The sequence below is a fragment of the Numenius arquata genome, chromosome 21, assembly GCF_964106895.1.
Source record: "Numenius arquata chromosome 21, bNumArq3.hap1.1, whole genome shotgun sequence".
NCBI classification, from domain to species: domain Eukaryota; kingdom Metazoa; phylum Chordata; class Aves; order Charadriiformes; family Scolopacidae; genus Numenius; species Numenius arquata.
Window position 1 is genome coordinate 7,051,662 of NC_133596.1, and position 15,609 is coordinate 7,067,270.

Below are 15,609 nucleotides of genomic sequence, written 5' to 3' on the forward strand. Positions count from 1 at the left end.
ATGTTTCTCCCTGTTCTTCCTCCACAGCACATACACCATCTCTAGCTCAGCTGAATGCTGGTTAGGACCTTAGGTTTAACTACACCATCTTAAGTATTACAGCTGCTGATGTGGCAAACCTGACAGAAGATCTAGGTTCAAAATTGCAGCGAGTGGAGCTGAAAGAACAGAGAGTGAAAAGAACAGAAGTGAAAAACAGGGACCAGGAACTGGGGTTCATTTGGGCCATTTGTTTTGGCCACGTATTCCTTTTTCTAAAGCCGTGCAGTTGGCAAGCACCAAGCAGGAGGATTGCAATGGCATTTTTATGTAATAATCGAATCATTGCAGCAAGAGGAAATTTACTTCAGAATCATTCTTCAAAGCAAGGTGACCCGACACAGAGCATTCCCCGCGCACACACCACAGGAGACGCTGCTGGGGCAGGGAGCCCAGCTCGCAGGCAGAACCTGTGCTCACATCCTCACAGGATGAGCCACTTTATTGAAAATAAGCAACGTGGCAGTAACAATTTCCTTTCTTTCATCAGAAAATTCCTCTTACAGTACCCAGCCCCATTCCAGTTCTTAGCCTGCCAGGCAATACTCTTGACGATTCACCTTCCCCCATGAAGTCCATGTGTGTTGCACATTTTGTGGCACTAACTCTATTTTGAGAACATCTTGAGACAGGCTCTTTAGGAAAGACACAGGAGCAGAAGGTCTCCATGACTTCTACTACTACGGGGAAAAGCACTTTTTGCTGAGCAAGAATCAACCCTGATGGGTGACAAGACCAGTTGTCACACACAGCATGCAGGAGACCCGCATCTGCCACCAGGCACCACGGCTGAGCCTCCACTTTGCTCAGTAATATTTCCAGTGAGCTGCATGCTTCTTTGATTCACTCTTTAATGCCTAAAAAACCCCAAACTTTACAGTTAAGAGAGATCTCTTCCTCCCAGAAGTCTCCAGGATGAATTGACAGCCAAATGTCTGTGGAGAGCTTGAGTTAGATAAAGCTTTGCCTCGGGCAACATAACAGTCAAAAATGCCTCTAATGCTTGCAAGCTGAGACACTTCTTATCTTTACTCCGTAACCCTGAATTCTTTAAATAAAGAACAGAAGATTTCATTCTTGAGGATAAATGAGGAGGAGACTAGAAGTTTGCCAGCTGCCCTATCCTATTAGCTTAAAAAATAGAGAGAAATGGCACATTGACCTGAGTGAACGCAGGAGCGTCAGACACTTTGGATTCCAACCCTTAACTGCCTTTGGCCTGGGACGAGTGACTTGGCCTCCCTGTCTGAGAGTCCCGTGTCTGTTTGATGGAGCAAGCAGCTATGTGCATCAGAATCTGCACCAAACCTACGTTACTTGAAAGAAAAATACCCGTCTTCTGGAATTTTCTTTTCTTTTTGAAAGGGCCAGGAGTACCCAGAATTGTGAGTGCAGGAATGAGCTCTGTTATAACAACTCCACTTTAAAGGCTGCAGCTTTTTCCACAGCCTCCCTGCAGAACTGCTGCAGTGCTGCAGCAGCCCTTCTCCTCAGCAGCACTGCGCCTAAATACTTCTCCTAACTGGCTATTAAATGCATTGCTATATTTTAAAATTGACAAGTACTTCTACGGTGAGGCAGAAAAAAAAAAAATGGTGCCCGGAAAATGTCACTCACTCATGGAAAAACATGAATTTCTCTCCCTTAGCTAAGGGCTGATGAGCGGGGTGCACTGCAGTTTATCCTGGTACCCTCTCCTTCACCCATCTCCGGTTCCACAGCATGGATACAGTAAAACCACAAATTACTGCTAGCTGCACATCAGCAAAGGACACTGCAGATGGCCATGGAGCCCTGAGAACTGCATGAGGAAAATTAGAACTCAGTGAGGGAATGTTTTCCTAAAACAGTCACTTGACTTTTCCCTGAGTCTCTAGGAGAAGACCTGCCTTTGCCACACGTGCAATGCTCATCGACAAAAGGGGAGAATATGCATATTAATTTATTTTGGCCTTTTTAGAGAGGAGGCAAGAGCTCCTTTGACCTCAGATGTCCTTTCCCACTTCAGATGTTCGATGCTCCAAGGTATGGACTGCTTTGCATGCAGCGATGATCCAGTATTTTCCCCACCTTCCCAACCTTTAAGAATGCAGTCTAAAATGCTCAGCATTCACCTGCTGAAGCCACATGCTCCATGTACTGGCCCAAAATCTAGCCCAGGTGAAATTCTACTGATTTCATCACATGTGTAACTTTACATATTCTGGCCCAAATCAACGCAACTTGGAAAACTCCCTGCTTTAGCATCTCCCTCCTGCAAAGGCTGGCCACGGCCCAAGTACACAGCCTCGGATGTTATATCCTTGGCCTAAATTAAACTGCTCTCAGATCAGGAACGCAAAGACAGCTGCAGAGCTCACCTTAGATTTTGCCAGTGAAAGTCGGATGGTTCAATAATCAAGGAATTAGCCCGGGGCTGTGTAGAACCAGCTTCCACTCAATACTCCTGTTAAGGTGGATTTCTTAATTCCTTCTCCTCCACAAAAACTCCATGTTAAACCTCAAAAATGTGACTGCCAGGAATTCCATCACAGCCTATATACTTCAGTAAGAAGTGTTTGTTTTGATGAACCTGCATTTTGTCAAGAGATCTGGACTTTCTTACTAGCGAAAAATCAGTAAGGAGAATAAAAACCTTTCCCCAGCATATATTCAACAGTGCACCTTAATGGCAATGGAGAGTGCTTCCTAAAGATGGGAAATCCTGGATATTCAGCAATACTCAGAAGCTGATTAATCCATGTAATTTAATATTTGCAACCAGTTTACTGGACAGGCACTGAAGAGTAATAATACAACTCAGAACGCAACACTTCAAACCGAACATGGAGGGAGACAGAACAACTATTACCCAAGAACAACAGAAGACATTTAAGACTGGCTGTGAAGAAATCTCCCCAGACACTGCACGCATAACAACTGCGAGAACGGGGTCACCGCATACATCTCAGCTATTAGGAGGAGGAAAGAAGAGGCAGGTGGAAATGCTGCAGTACTGCAGGGGAGAGAGAAAGCTGAGACCTCGAGTCAGCCCTAACTGCTGTGGGGTTCTGGAAAATCAAACATTTGTAAAGTTGTAGTGCATGATTTCACACGGCAGCAGGGCTGCCCTGGAGCTCTCAGCCGTGTCCCTTGGCTGCTCTCCACATCCTGCTCTGCTGGGTGGTGGCTCGGACCAGTCACAGCCCTACCTGGAACCAAGATTTGAAGACAAGGGAGAGAAACAAATTTAGTCAAATTTCCAGAACTAGAATGTGACTACAGGGAAAGGCATCAGGCTTCAGCAGTGCCAAATGCTAGAAATATGGCAAAAGGTATTTAAAGAACAGTTTCACAAAGCAGAATTCTTTCTATCTCACCATCACAAGTGCACGGGCTTTTTTGGATGACAAGGCTCAAAAAAAACCCAAACTATTTGCAGATTTAAAAATACAAACATCATTTAACAATTGAAATGTGCCCGTTTCTCTTTAAGACTAACATCTAGATTTACTAGATTAACATTGCACATGTTTGGAGTAGAGACTAAACTGGTTTCATTCAACCAATGCCAATGTAAGCTTTTGTGGATTTGACAAACTGAAGCAGTCTTAAAAACAGAACAAAAAAGTTGGCATTAAGATGCCAGCTCAAGCAAGCAGGCTGACCTGGAAGCACACTGGAAACTCTATGCATGAGTCTATAAAATAACATATTTAACTGCCTCAATTCAGCACTCAAAGGAAAACAGCTTCTTTTATTTTGTGGATCTAAAAAGGAACTTTTACAGGTAGCAGTTTTCAACTCCCAGGCACTTTTCACTGACATCCCATCTCACCTTTCCTCCTCCCCTGGCAAGTACGTTGTATGATTATACAAAGGATAAGCATTATCACAACCTCCATCTCCCTCACCTTCCCAAAGACAGTTTACCCCAGTGAGGAAGAGGTGGGAAAAAAAACCCTACCCCCCCAAAAAACAAATAAAATACCCAACCCTTGGCCTTGCCTTATTGAGAGAGGGCAGAGAACAGGCACCCAGGAAGGTAGCCCACCACTGAAGCAGTTTTAAGTCAAAAACGAGATCGAGCAAGGAGGATGACGGCTGTCCAGGAAGCCCAGTCCCGCCCCATCAGTCCCACTCACCTGTGGTGAGACAACAGCATCTGCATCACTCCATCTAGTCACATTATTGCTTTTAGGAGGGAACAGGCTTTTGGTTTTCTGCTCTCTTGGATCCTGTCCATTTGTCAGCAAGTCTTCCTTTGGACTTGGGTGGCCTTCAGGAACTGGCCTGTCAGCCACCAAGCGCCTCAGCACTCGATCCTTCAAGCGCTCTGCTTCACTTCGGCTGCTTCTGGATTTTCTATCCAATGCTCCGGCTGCAGCCTCGCTGCTGGGGCTCGCTGCTATCTCCCTTTGGAGGAATTCTGCCGGGTTACCTGCCAAGCTCCACTGCTGGAATGACCTCCGCAGTCTTTTTTTCCCCTGGAGAGGGATGTCCCAGTCCGACCACTTGCGAAACCAGGTCTTCACATCACCTTCCGTTTGAAACTTTAAGTGCTCTGTGCTTTGTGATTTCTTTAAAAACACCAAAACGGAGCCAGGAAAGCCAGTCCTGTTTGCCTGACACATGCCAGGCGTAGTGCACTTCACCTGGATGCACATATTTTCCAAGAGCCAAAATGCATCACAGACGGGGCTCTGGCAGCAGGCGCTCTGACAGGAGCGCACAGTGTGAAATCCTTCCAGAAGCTGCAAATGCTGATCTTCCCACGATCTCAAATGGCCACCAAACAGGATCTTCCCTGGCTCGCACTCAGATCTGTTCCAGTTTGCATCTGGGAAAGGGGAGGGAAGACAAATAAAGACAATTCTCAATCCTTTAAAGCAGTGGACAATAGATCCTCATCGTTATTGTCATGATGAATTTAGTGCACAGGAGTAATGTGGGAGAGAGGGTGCAGGACAGTAAATGGGGGCTCCTTGGCATCTATAACTGCCCTCAGTATCCAGTACTTGCACAAGGTTCTAAGCAATAATCTCCTAAACAATGGGAACACCACCCTTTTTGATACCAGTGAGGCAAAATCCATCCACAACAGCAGCAGCAAAATCAGAAACATTCCTGTTTCAGAGAGGACCATAAGGCACAGCCTGAACAGCGAGGCTGAGGTCACGCAGCAAGTTAAGAGGCAGAAATTGAACCCGGGAATCCCGAGTACAGTTTCTTATTGTAAACAGGAAACGGCATCGCCTCTCTGCCCACAGTTTGCCTTGAAGGGGAACTCTGGAAACAGGGACACTGGCTTGGGTCATAGTATAAAGGCACATTTTCCTCTTTCACGCTGATGTTTGAAGTCAAGTCACTTGACTGAAACTGCTCCATTTGAGAAGTCCTTACATCTTTCCAAGGCCTGTCCTCACCACCTGCTCCACCGTAGTACTTTCTAGAACAGAAATTATCTGTCAAACATGTTTTTTTAAGAGTCAAGTTACTTCAGACTGCTTTGCATATGGACTTTTTTTTCTTAGCATGAAAAACTGGAGTGCTTGCAGGGATCAATGGATTAAAGGCTTCCAAAATTCAGAGCTCTGCAGATTAAGGACTCCCTAAAAATAGACTAATGACCTATGGGACTGTTACACTGTGCTGTGTTCAGCATCCAAGGGATAATAGGCCACTGGAAGATTACTTTACAAACTACATCGCTGGACTCTAAGTGGTGCAGCTGGAGACTGTGCTCCAGGTCTGGCTCCCTGCCTGTCAAGAATGGAGTTCTTGAGCACAACACAAATGTTTTTCTTCATTAAAATAAAGAAGTCTGAATTGTAATTATAATACCTTCATCCCTGTTTCTTGACAGCGCATGAAGTTCAGTAACATATTACTACTCCAGTAACGCTGAATGAATACAGACTTCACGTTGCATTATACCCACATTCCCTACAGTGGGAACTAAAGAAAGGCTCAGGCAGCAGGAGCTTTCCAAGTGCCAACCACAACACAGACGGAAGTGATGAGGGGGAGGTATTTTTCTGATCAAGAACCTCAACCTCCTCAAGCATCAATCCTGGAAAACTCTCTGTGAGGCCAGAACAGACCAGGCAGATGCAGGTGTTTGAGGCTTCTTGAAGCATTTGACTTCAGGACTTTAAACCCCTGCCACAAAGACACTTACTCACACTACCAAGATTGCAAGGAACTCTGACCCTCTGACTCACAGCTAATACCACCCCCATGTGCAGGAGAAAGGGAAAGTCATAGCACCTTTATAACCTTGTATGACCTGGATAACCTTGTTTGACCAAAGAAAGCAAGCAGGGAAGATGGAATCTCCTGCTACACTGAGAATTTCAACCCAAAAAGGGAACTCGCACCACTATCGTGAAAAGTTTGTTTCTGAGACATCAGAAAGCAGGAAGCAAAAGTGTTATTTATAGCTTACTGCGAAGCCAGCTCAGCAAAGGCAGGCTGAAGACAAGGCTCCAGAAATCCAACATCAGCTGCAACAGAACACACTCGAGATCTGTGACCGAGTGATGGAGGAACAGAGCTCCCTGCGGGTGTCTGAACCCACAACTGCACAAGAGGAGGGGAAGTTCTTCAAGTGAGCAATATCCAGCTGCAACGTGTGGATGAATCTTTGCGTGTGTTCAACAGAGAAAGAATTTGCCAACAGCACCTTTAAAATCAGCCCCGTCCTTGTCACATTTCATCAACACACAGCCCTTCCTCGGAGAGCAAGCAGACGGGCAGCCTGTCTACCCTGGGCAACAACCGACCTCCTTACACCCTGAAGTGCTCAGGCTGACAGTCACCCTGACACCACCGCACACAGGCAGGGACAGCACCTGGCACTGACCTCGTGGGCCTGGAATCAGGACAGAGTACAAGGTGAGGGGGGGTGTTACACACAAAAGGTGCGTATGTGTACACACACACACACTCCCCAGACTTAGAGCAATGGAAGAATAACACTATTGCTGTGAATTTCAAAGAGGATCTTAACCATTAAGACTCTGTTTAGCCTTAAAAAAAAAAAAATCACTCTGTTAAAGGTGAAGCTCTGTGCCTAATAGATCCCAATAGATTCCCTTTTGCAAAAGGGAAATGCGCTGCTTCCCACATCCCTAAAATCTCTCCTCCCCCTCGACCAGCGCTCATCCATCAGAGCGTCAGCCCTGGCTCACACATACCACTCAAAGGCTTGATACAGAACCCAGGGAAATTAATGATACAGGGAAATTCAGCGGCAGCTTTCTAGTAACAGGCTTTAAGCACAAAAAGAATGGGGCATATTTAAAAGAAAAGATCGCGCAGGGAAGATATCCCTTGGGAAAAATCACTACATACACAACTATTATATTTATTCATCTAAATTGTAAAACCTGAATCCCCGTGAGCACCTCCCAGGTATGCCAGAGCCAGGACTTAGCCCAGATGACACACCACTACCATGCTGAGCGCATTCTGCTTCTCTTTTAACCCCCTGCTAAACCAAGATGCAGAGATTTGCATTATACATGGCCAGATTTCATTTCCAGAACTCTGCTAATGCCCACCTAGGACATGTTCATTTGAAATTAGCCAATATTAGTCTGCACTTCCAGTTCACCTCTGGAAAGATGAAAGATTTTTGTGCCAGGAAAATCCAGCCCCCCAGAACACTTCCTCCCTGAGAGTTCTGCAGGAACATATGATGGGCCAAACAAATCGTTGTGACAAGAAGCCACATGCTGCCATTTGCAGCCTTGCAAAGGCGGAACCTCCACAGAACCTGGTGCAGCACCTGCACTGAGCGGACACGGACCTGCATGAAATGGGAGAAGGCAGCTGTGAGTACCAGCAGCGTTACCAACTCCTGCTTACTGCGAGAGCAGCCTGTTCAGTCCCTTCCAGGTCCCTGTGCTGGCCCCATGGCAGCACACACACATACAGGGACTCGTGGGGTGGGTCAGACCAGCAGTAAACCCCGTCACCGACACCATCAATGCCAGCAGCTTCAGAGAAAAGCGTGAGAAACCCATCAGCAGGAACGTCCCTGAGGACAAATTCTCTCCTAAGCCTCCCCAGCCCAGCACAACACAGATCACAAGACGCCAGCACGGCGGGTGTGCTTAGTCACTTCTTAGTATTGTTTTTGTCTCTTTTTTCTTCTCTAGTGTATCAGTACAAAAACCGCTGCTCTTCCCAGGAACTCAGGAGCTCTTGTCCCGGCGATGCAGCTCACAGCTTTGCTGAGCAGCAGGGGAATGGAACCGACAAGAACAGTTTCTATTAATAAGCTCAGGTTCACGGACTTGCTCAGGCAGTTAATCCCTCCTGATATCAGATTAATGATTAAAGACTTGACTCCATAGACTTTTTTAATCTGTCACATGTAACCAATTATGTCAACACAGTTCCTCTTGCGTAACTCTGCACAACCACACTAATTTCTAGGCAGGCGTAATTCCTCTTCAGTTTAACAAACTCTGCAGCCTAAGTGATACAAACAAGACCAAAAACTCCACAGTGGAAAAAGCGTCCGTGTAAGGACAACTACGTCACATATAATTATATTTATTTCTGCGCAAGCATCAGCCTTCAGGATTTTAACTCTACCAAGCAGATCAGCCCTCGAACACTGCGGCACTGTCCAGAGCACTCCCTAAGAGCAACACAGGATCCACAGCTCTAGCTTTGGACTTCCAAGTCATTACTAAAGCCAGGAAACGCCACGCAGGAAGCCCAGCCTACAAGGAAACATGCGATCCACCTGACACGCCATCCAAACATGCAGTGCTGAGAACCCTTTGCTAAGGCCAGGAATACAAATATATCTTTCCAGCTTCTAAATTGGCTGATTAAGGTCACACAGCCCATTAGTTTAATCAAATCTGTCACTCATAAACACACAGGAAGGCCTGGTGAAACAGAGATGCTGCAGCAGCCTAGAGAACGTCCACAAAACTGAGAAAGAGCAAAACAACCCCCTTTTCAAATCTTGCTACCATTAAGACGTGGAAACCTTCCCAGCAGAAAGCAAGCAGCTGGCTGCTGTCACACAGGTTGACACATATTGAAGTCACCACTGCTTCAAACCTATAATTCACTAAAACTTGAACCAAGAGGGGAAAAAAAGGCACAGGAAAAACTTTCTAAACTAGGATCTGGTGAATGCTACACACACATCGGAAAAATACAACCTCCTGGTGAAAACGTGACCTCAAAACACTCACAGGAACTTAACACATCTCTCTGAAAAGTCACAATCAGCACTTTTTAAATAAAAAAATCCCCACACAATCCATTACGTGAAAACTTCCATACAAGTCACTAGCTTGGTTATTTACTTGAGTGGGAGGTTGGTTACTCAAGTTTGAACAGGAAATAAAAAAACCAAACATAACAATTGCCTGTAGGCAAATACAGACTATTGACGTACTGCATCTGAGGAAGAGTTAAACATTTGAGGGCTAAAAAGATGTTCTTGCCGTCCCAACTCGCCTCAAGCATTCCTTAGCTGAAATTATTTTCCAGAGTATCACTCGTTCATTTTGCAGAAAAAAAGATTCTCAGCTCAGAGAAAGCTCTCTAGCAGACACAGGCAAGTGCCTGAAAGCCAGCAGCGCGTGGGAGGACTCACAACAGTAGCCGCGGGACAGACGGACCCCCTGCTGCCGACCACTTGGCGACTCAAAACAGCAGTTGGTTGTCAGAGCTATATGGTGTTATGAGAAGCGACCCACTCATGCTCCACATTTCTCCTACCCAGCTCATTTTTGTCTAAATGACAAATGTCTAAGTAACTGTTAAGGGTTGGGTTTTGTTTGGCTGTTGTTTTTTTTTTTTTTTTTTTTTTTTTAAACCAGCTACAATGGCTAGTAACAAATAATTTCACCTTCCCCTGAGGATATCTTAAACAAGTGAAAGGGATATATATCATAAAAGGTATAGACACAGTCCCAGAGAGAACAGAAGAATCACCTGCTGAGGAGCACAAGGCACACAGGCAAGCGCACAGGTAGAACAGCCACAGACTTCTCAGCTCCCTCGCAGGTTTTCCCAGGCAGTATCGTGACAGAAATTGGGCGCTAATGCTGAGTTTGGTTTCCAACCTCTTCTCCATGGCCTTTGTGGACTGCAGCAGGGTTCTGGAAACACAGAAGATACGAAACACAAAACATCCACTGGCAATTGATATGTTCTTGCGGAGTATCAGTTGACATTATGAAGAACACGGGGCATTTGCAAAGCAAAAGGAATGTCTTATCTTATCTGCTGTGACTTAGTCCAGCAGCTGCTAAGTAACTATCGAGGTACAATACTAAGGTGAAATCCACAGCAGCAAAGTTTCCGGTGCCGAACAGTAGTGGGCCACCACAATGGCCTTTTCCACTACCCTTGTAATTTCCTCCTCCTCCACCACTTTCAGTGGCAAAATACCTAATATCACAGTCTGGTGGATTCCAAAGATAGACGTGGGAAATTTCAGTTTCAAATACGCCACAGGCAGCGGACACCCAGCCAGCGCCAGGAGCATCAATAAGACAGGCACTGATAAACCCAGCACATCTGCCTGGCAATGTCATTGCTCGCACGTTGGTGCTGGCTGGTACCAGCCAGAAACAAAGAGTGACAAGAAGCCAGCAACGCTGAGAAACAGGGAGATAAAGACCTGGTTTGCCTCATATTTTGCTCCACAGGGCACAGACCACAAAAGCACTGCGGGTCCTTATCAGCCTTTCCAATGCCATAGGCATTTTTACAGCCTCATGCTGCTGAAATCTAAATTAGCTCTAGGTTATGTGATACGAAAACATTAATTATTTCACAAATAATAAATATTATCTGTTTTCATAGAGTAACAAAGCACTGTTGGGCAGAGTTAAGCCTGCCTTTTATGAAGAATCAAAAGGGAATATTGTTAGAGATGGTTGGACTTGATAATCACAGAAGCACAGAATGATCCAACCCAGATGACTCTATGGTTCTATGAGCCCATCAGCCAGGCTATCGCTTAACCTTTCATCCTGCGTTAAATCTCCGGGGAATTTCCCCCAACCGCCAGGCATGGAAGAGCCACCGGAGGCTGTCCCTGTCCCCCGCTGCCAGGGCTGGCCCCGGGAAGGAAACGACGAGGGGAGACGCGAACCCGCGGCTCTTCACCCAACAACAGGTCCTTCAGGAAACTTCCCGCCCCCCCGGCTCTCCGCTCCGCCGGCTCCTGGCTCCCGCGGGGACCGTCCACGGGGACCCGGGGCCGGCCCGTCGGCGCCCACCAGGCGGGCTCGCCCCGCTGACAGGGCGCCCGGCCCGACTCCCCTCGCCCCGAGCCGCCTGCAGCCTGTCGGTGCCCCCGGGGCCGGGAGGAGGGAGTGCACCGACGGGTACGTACCAGGGGCGCATGGCGAGGCGAACTCGGCGGCTTCTCGGCGGCCTCAGGCGGGCGGCGGGGCCGGGCCGGGCCTCCAGCGCGGCGGGCCGGGGGGCACCGCGGCCTCCTGCCCCGCGGCCATGGCGGCGGCGGCGGGCGCCCGCTCACCCTTCACCCGGAAGTTGAACCGCCGTCTCCCGGAACCGGGACCAGGATCGGGACCGCCTCTGCGGGCACCCTCCGGTGGGTGCCGGGGCTCCGGCGCCGGCTGTGCGGACTCAGCTCGGGGCGGGGCGGGGCCGCCCTCCCACAGCCAGCGGGTGAGGAGGCCGCGCAGCCACAGCTGATATGCCCTCACAGGCCGCGGGGAGGCGGTGGCTTCCGTCACTGCCCAACAAGGCGCCAGGCGATTGGCTGGCGGCGCGGCGGCGGCTCGCCGATTGGCTGAGAGGCGGTGTGAGAGGAAGAGCGGTGAGGGAAGGGGCTGAGAGAGGCCCCGGCTGCCAACAGACCTGCCTGGGCCATGGCGTCCGACAGCGCAGGCGGACACTCGACGCTGAAGAGGTGCCTCGGCGTGCTCAGAGACGCGAAGAACGACAGCGAGCAGTTCGCGGCCCTGCTCCTGGTGAGGGACTCGCCATCGCCTCAGGAAGGGGCAGGGGGAGGCAAAACCCGCCTGTGGAGGCGGGAGCGGCCGAGCTGGCGGGTGATGGGGGCTCCGGGACAAGGAGCTTCAGTGCTCCCGACAGCAAAACGGGGGGAGCCCGGCCTTGGCTTGGGTGTTCTGGGGTTAGTCGTTGCTGTTTGCAGCTCTTGAAGCACTCTGGTAAAGCTCTGAATGAGCTCTTAGACCAAGGGCCCAGCCCAGTGGTTTAGGGTTCGCTTTTCCATACTACTGAAAGTTGTTTGGGCTTCTTATTTTCCCTGTTCAATCCTGTAAATTTAGCACGGCCTCTGTGCACTCACCCCTGGTTTGCCTTGCAGGTGACCAAGGCGGTTAAAGCCGGAGAATTGGATGCAAAGACCCGTCGCCAGATCTTTGACGCAATTGGATTCACATTTCCGAACCGCCTGCTCACCTCCCGGCAGCCCCCGGCCGGCTGCCCCGAGAACACCTTCCGGGCGCTGGGCCTCACGCTCTTGGCATGTTTCTGCACCGATCCGGAGTTAGCCGGTCACTCCCAGATCCTGAACAAGATCCCAACCTTCAATGACATCCTGGTTTCCCCCTGCAATCCGGACAGCACGTCCATGATCGATGATGTATACCAGTGCCTGAGCGCTGTCATGGCCACTACCAGGGGCCCCAGAGAGTTGGTGACCAAAGGGACGGTGTCTGCTCTCTGCCAGGCCTACCTGAATGGCAGTTATGGCTCTGACCGTGCCTTGACGCTGCTCTTGGGGCTGTTGGCCGTAGCAGAGGCAAGGTGCTGGCAGAGAGACGCTCCACACCTCCTGGCCGTGCTGAGCAAGCTCTCTGATGATTTTCTCGAGGCTGAAGACATGACCAAATTTGAGTTGTGTGAGCTTTTGCCGCACTTCATCCCCCTGTCACCGCCCCTCACGCAGGACTCGCAGGGCTGCGAGTGCCTCCAGAGACTTTACAAAGGGCTGGCAAACATCTTAGGCAGTAAACTCAGCCAGTCGCAGCGGGACCCTGCTCTGAAGCTTGCTGCCTGCCTCGTGCAGGCCTGTGGGTCAGAGTGGATCCCAGCAGGGAGTGCTGGAAGCAAGTTCCTGGCCTTGCTGGTGAACTTGGCATGTGTGGAGGTCCGCCTGACCCTAGAGGAGCCAGATCCCTTGGAGGTGGAGGGGAAGAAAGAAGTGGTAACAGCCTGCTATGTTCTCATTGAGACGGGGATCCAGGAGTGCCTGAGAGAAGAGAAGCCGCTACTAGAAGAGGTGCAGAAAATGCAGCTCATGAGGATCATGGAGGAGGCATTTGGAGCTGTAATATTCTACTTGAGACAGGTGATGCAGGGCTTTCAAGCAAAGAGCATGTTTTTGTGGGTTTCTCTGGGTGGTTTCGATAGGGTGTTTACTGGGATGCTTAATGGGTGCTCAGCAGCTCACGGCCATAGCTGTGTAGAGGAAAACATTTTTCTTGGCCCACTGTGGTTTTCAAACCTACAGCAGCTCGATAGGATAGCGGCCCTAACGTGCCATTTTCTGTCTGCTTTCTTCTTCATTCAGGTTGAACAGGAGGAGCTACAAGATCCTTTCATATTTGCTTCTGTTCGAATCCTTGGAGCCTGGATGGCAGAAGAGACGTCCTCCCTCAAGCAGGAAATCTGTGAGCTCTTGCCTTTCCTTGTTGGTTACGCCAAGAAGCTTTTCAAAGAGGGCAGCCCAGCTGGGAGTCTTCCCCAGCCAGAGCTGGTCAGCACCGAGGGCTCTGGCTTACCCCGGGATGCTCTGAGGTGTGTATTTTAAGCACAGAGTTGATGCATTTTAGCACAAACCTGCTCAAATCTTTTTCTATTTTCTGTTCTCCCTGCAGTGCCAGTTCCATGGCTCTTTTTTTCTCCCAAGTTGGTTGTAAGTTCAGGGCTTAGACCTGTTCTATCTCACGTTCCCAATTTTTTTCCCCTTCCAGATTTCTGCTACCTGGCTTTTGCCATTTAACAGCAGAGGACAGGCCCCGGGACATCCTCATCTCGGAAGGGGCACCAGCACTGCTGTGTGAGTACTTCCTCCATCAGTGGGAGGTGCTGACTTCGCAGCCCAGGTCCCCGACTCCACTGACGAGCACTGAAATGAGCCTGCAGACGGCGTGTGGGATTTTCCTTAACCTGGTTGTGACGGCACCGGATCTCATCAGGTAACAGCGCTGCAGGAGCTTGCTTTAAGACTGCCAGTGGGAAGAAAGAGGGTGCATTGTGAAACGAGCTTGCAGGATCTTTTAAGACACTCTGCTGAAACAGGGATGTCCCTTTTTCAACACCTATTAGGTTATTTTTTTGGTGCTGCATTTAACCTTTTCAGGTGCTTCTGGCTCTGCTCAGGAAATGCATCTCAGGGTTTGCTTTCTCTCTAGGCGAGACAAAACCTTTTCCTCCTTGTTGGAGCTGTTGCTGAAGGCTCTTCCGCTTCTGCTGCCCCAGAAAGATCACCTGGTTCTAGCAGCCAACATTGCCACGCTGGGCCTGATGATGGCCAGGATCCTTGCGAGTTCAGCAGGTGAGAAGAGTTCCCACAGGCAAAGCTGCACGTCGCTGTGTGTGGGCAGAGACCAGGCCTGGGTGGTTGGGCTGGAGAAAGCGAACACAAGGGGAAAAGGTCCAGTTTCTGTCATTGGAAAAGTGTCAAAACCAAAAACCTGGAGGAGCAAGGAATATGCAGAAAATTCAGTAGGGCGATGGGCTGGGATTAAGAGATTTCTAGGGCAGGAGGGTGGTATCGTGCTCTCCCTGAAAGCCCCTGCTGCAGACAGACCCCCCGAAGGGTCCCTCCTTTTGCTGAACAAACTCTGTATCAACTCACTCATTTCCATTTCCTTTTTCTTCCAGTTCTTCGGGACACCCAGTCTGCGAAGGACTTCTTTGGAGCTGCCATTCGCTTCCTCTCCCAGGCCCACACCGCCCAGGCAGACCCCGGCAGCGAGGGCTTGGCCGTGGCCGTGTCTCCTGCCTACGCGAGCGCCTGGGCCGACATCCACGAGCTCTGGTTCCTGGGGATGCAGGCCCTGGCCGGCTCCATCCCGCTTTTTCCATGGCTACCGCAGGCCATCCTCCAGGCCCGGTGGCTGGAAAACCTCTCGGAGCTCCTGACCCACGTCTCTCCAGCCTCGGTGGATTTTGAGCTCATCACCGCTTTCCAAGGCGTGTTGGTAGAGCTGGCCAGGGCCAGCCGGCCGTGCAGGGACATCATCCTGTCACACCACGGTGGGGAGTGGGCCAACCTTTATGGGATGGCAGCTTTGGAACAGTGTCTGTCTGAGCAGTGAAGAGCCAGCAGCACCCTGCTGCGGGAAATGAAGCCACACGCAGATCTGGTCAACATTTCTCACGTGCCCTTTGGTACCCAATAGGGACAAAAACACATTGAAATCACCAAACTTTGTAGAAGTGGAGTGATGCAGCAGAGCTCGGTGGGATTTGCACTGTGACGTGCAGAACCTTTGCTGCTTCAGAACACTTCAACACGCACCTGCTTGACCTTCTGTCCCTATTTCTTTTTAAAAACAGCCTGGTTTATTATTAAAGATGTTTTCTGATGCTTTGTTTTTC

The 15,609-nt window shown here is 49.4% G+C and overlaps 2 protein-coding genes across 2 annotated transcripts in view; one reads left to right on the forward strand and one right to left on the reverse strand.

The window, feature by feature from the left end:
* Nucleotides 1-10,132, reverse strand: part of KIAA0319L (KIAA0319 like) — a 30,445-nt gene extending 20,313 nt beyond the window's left edge. The window contains exons 1-2 of the mRNA XM_074161862.1: nt 9,991-10,132; nt 4,164-4,858 (exon numbers count right to left, since the gene is read on the reverse strand). Coding sequence (XP_074017963.1) covers nt 4,164-4,858; nt 9,991-10,132 — 837 coding nt within the window. The remainder of the gene's footprint in view (nt 1-4,163; nt 4,859-9,990) is intronic.
* Nucleotides 10,133-11,838: 1,706 nt separating this feature from the next.
* NCDN (neurochondrin) lies at nt 11,839-15,609 on the forward strand. Its single transcript, XM_074162095.1, has 6 exons — nt 11,839-12,005; nt 12,365-13,351; nt 13,574-13,800; nt 13,977-14,201; nt 14,418-14,560; nt 14,890-15,609. Exons 1-6 carry the CDS (start codon nt 11,904-11,906, stop codon nt 15,324-15,326), a joined length of 2,121 nt encoding a protein of 706 aa, XP_074018196.1. The 5' UTR covers nt 11,839-11,903; the 3' UTR covers nt 15,327-15,609.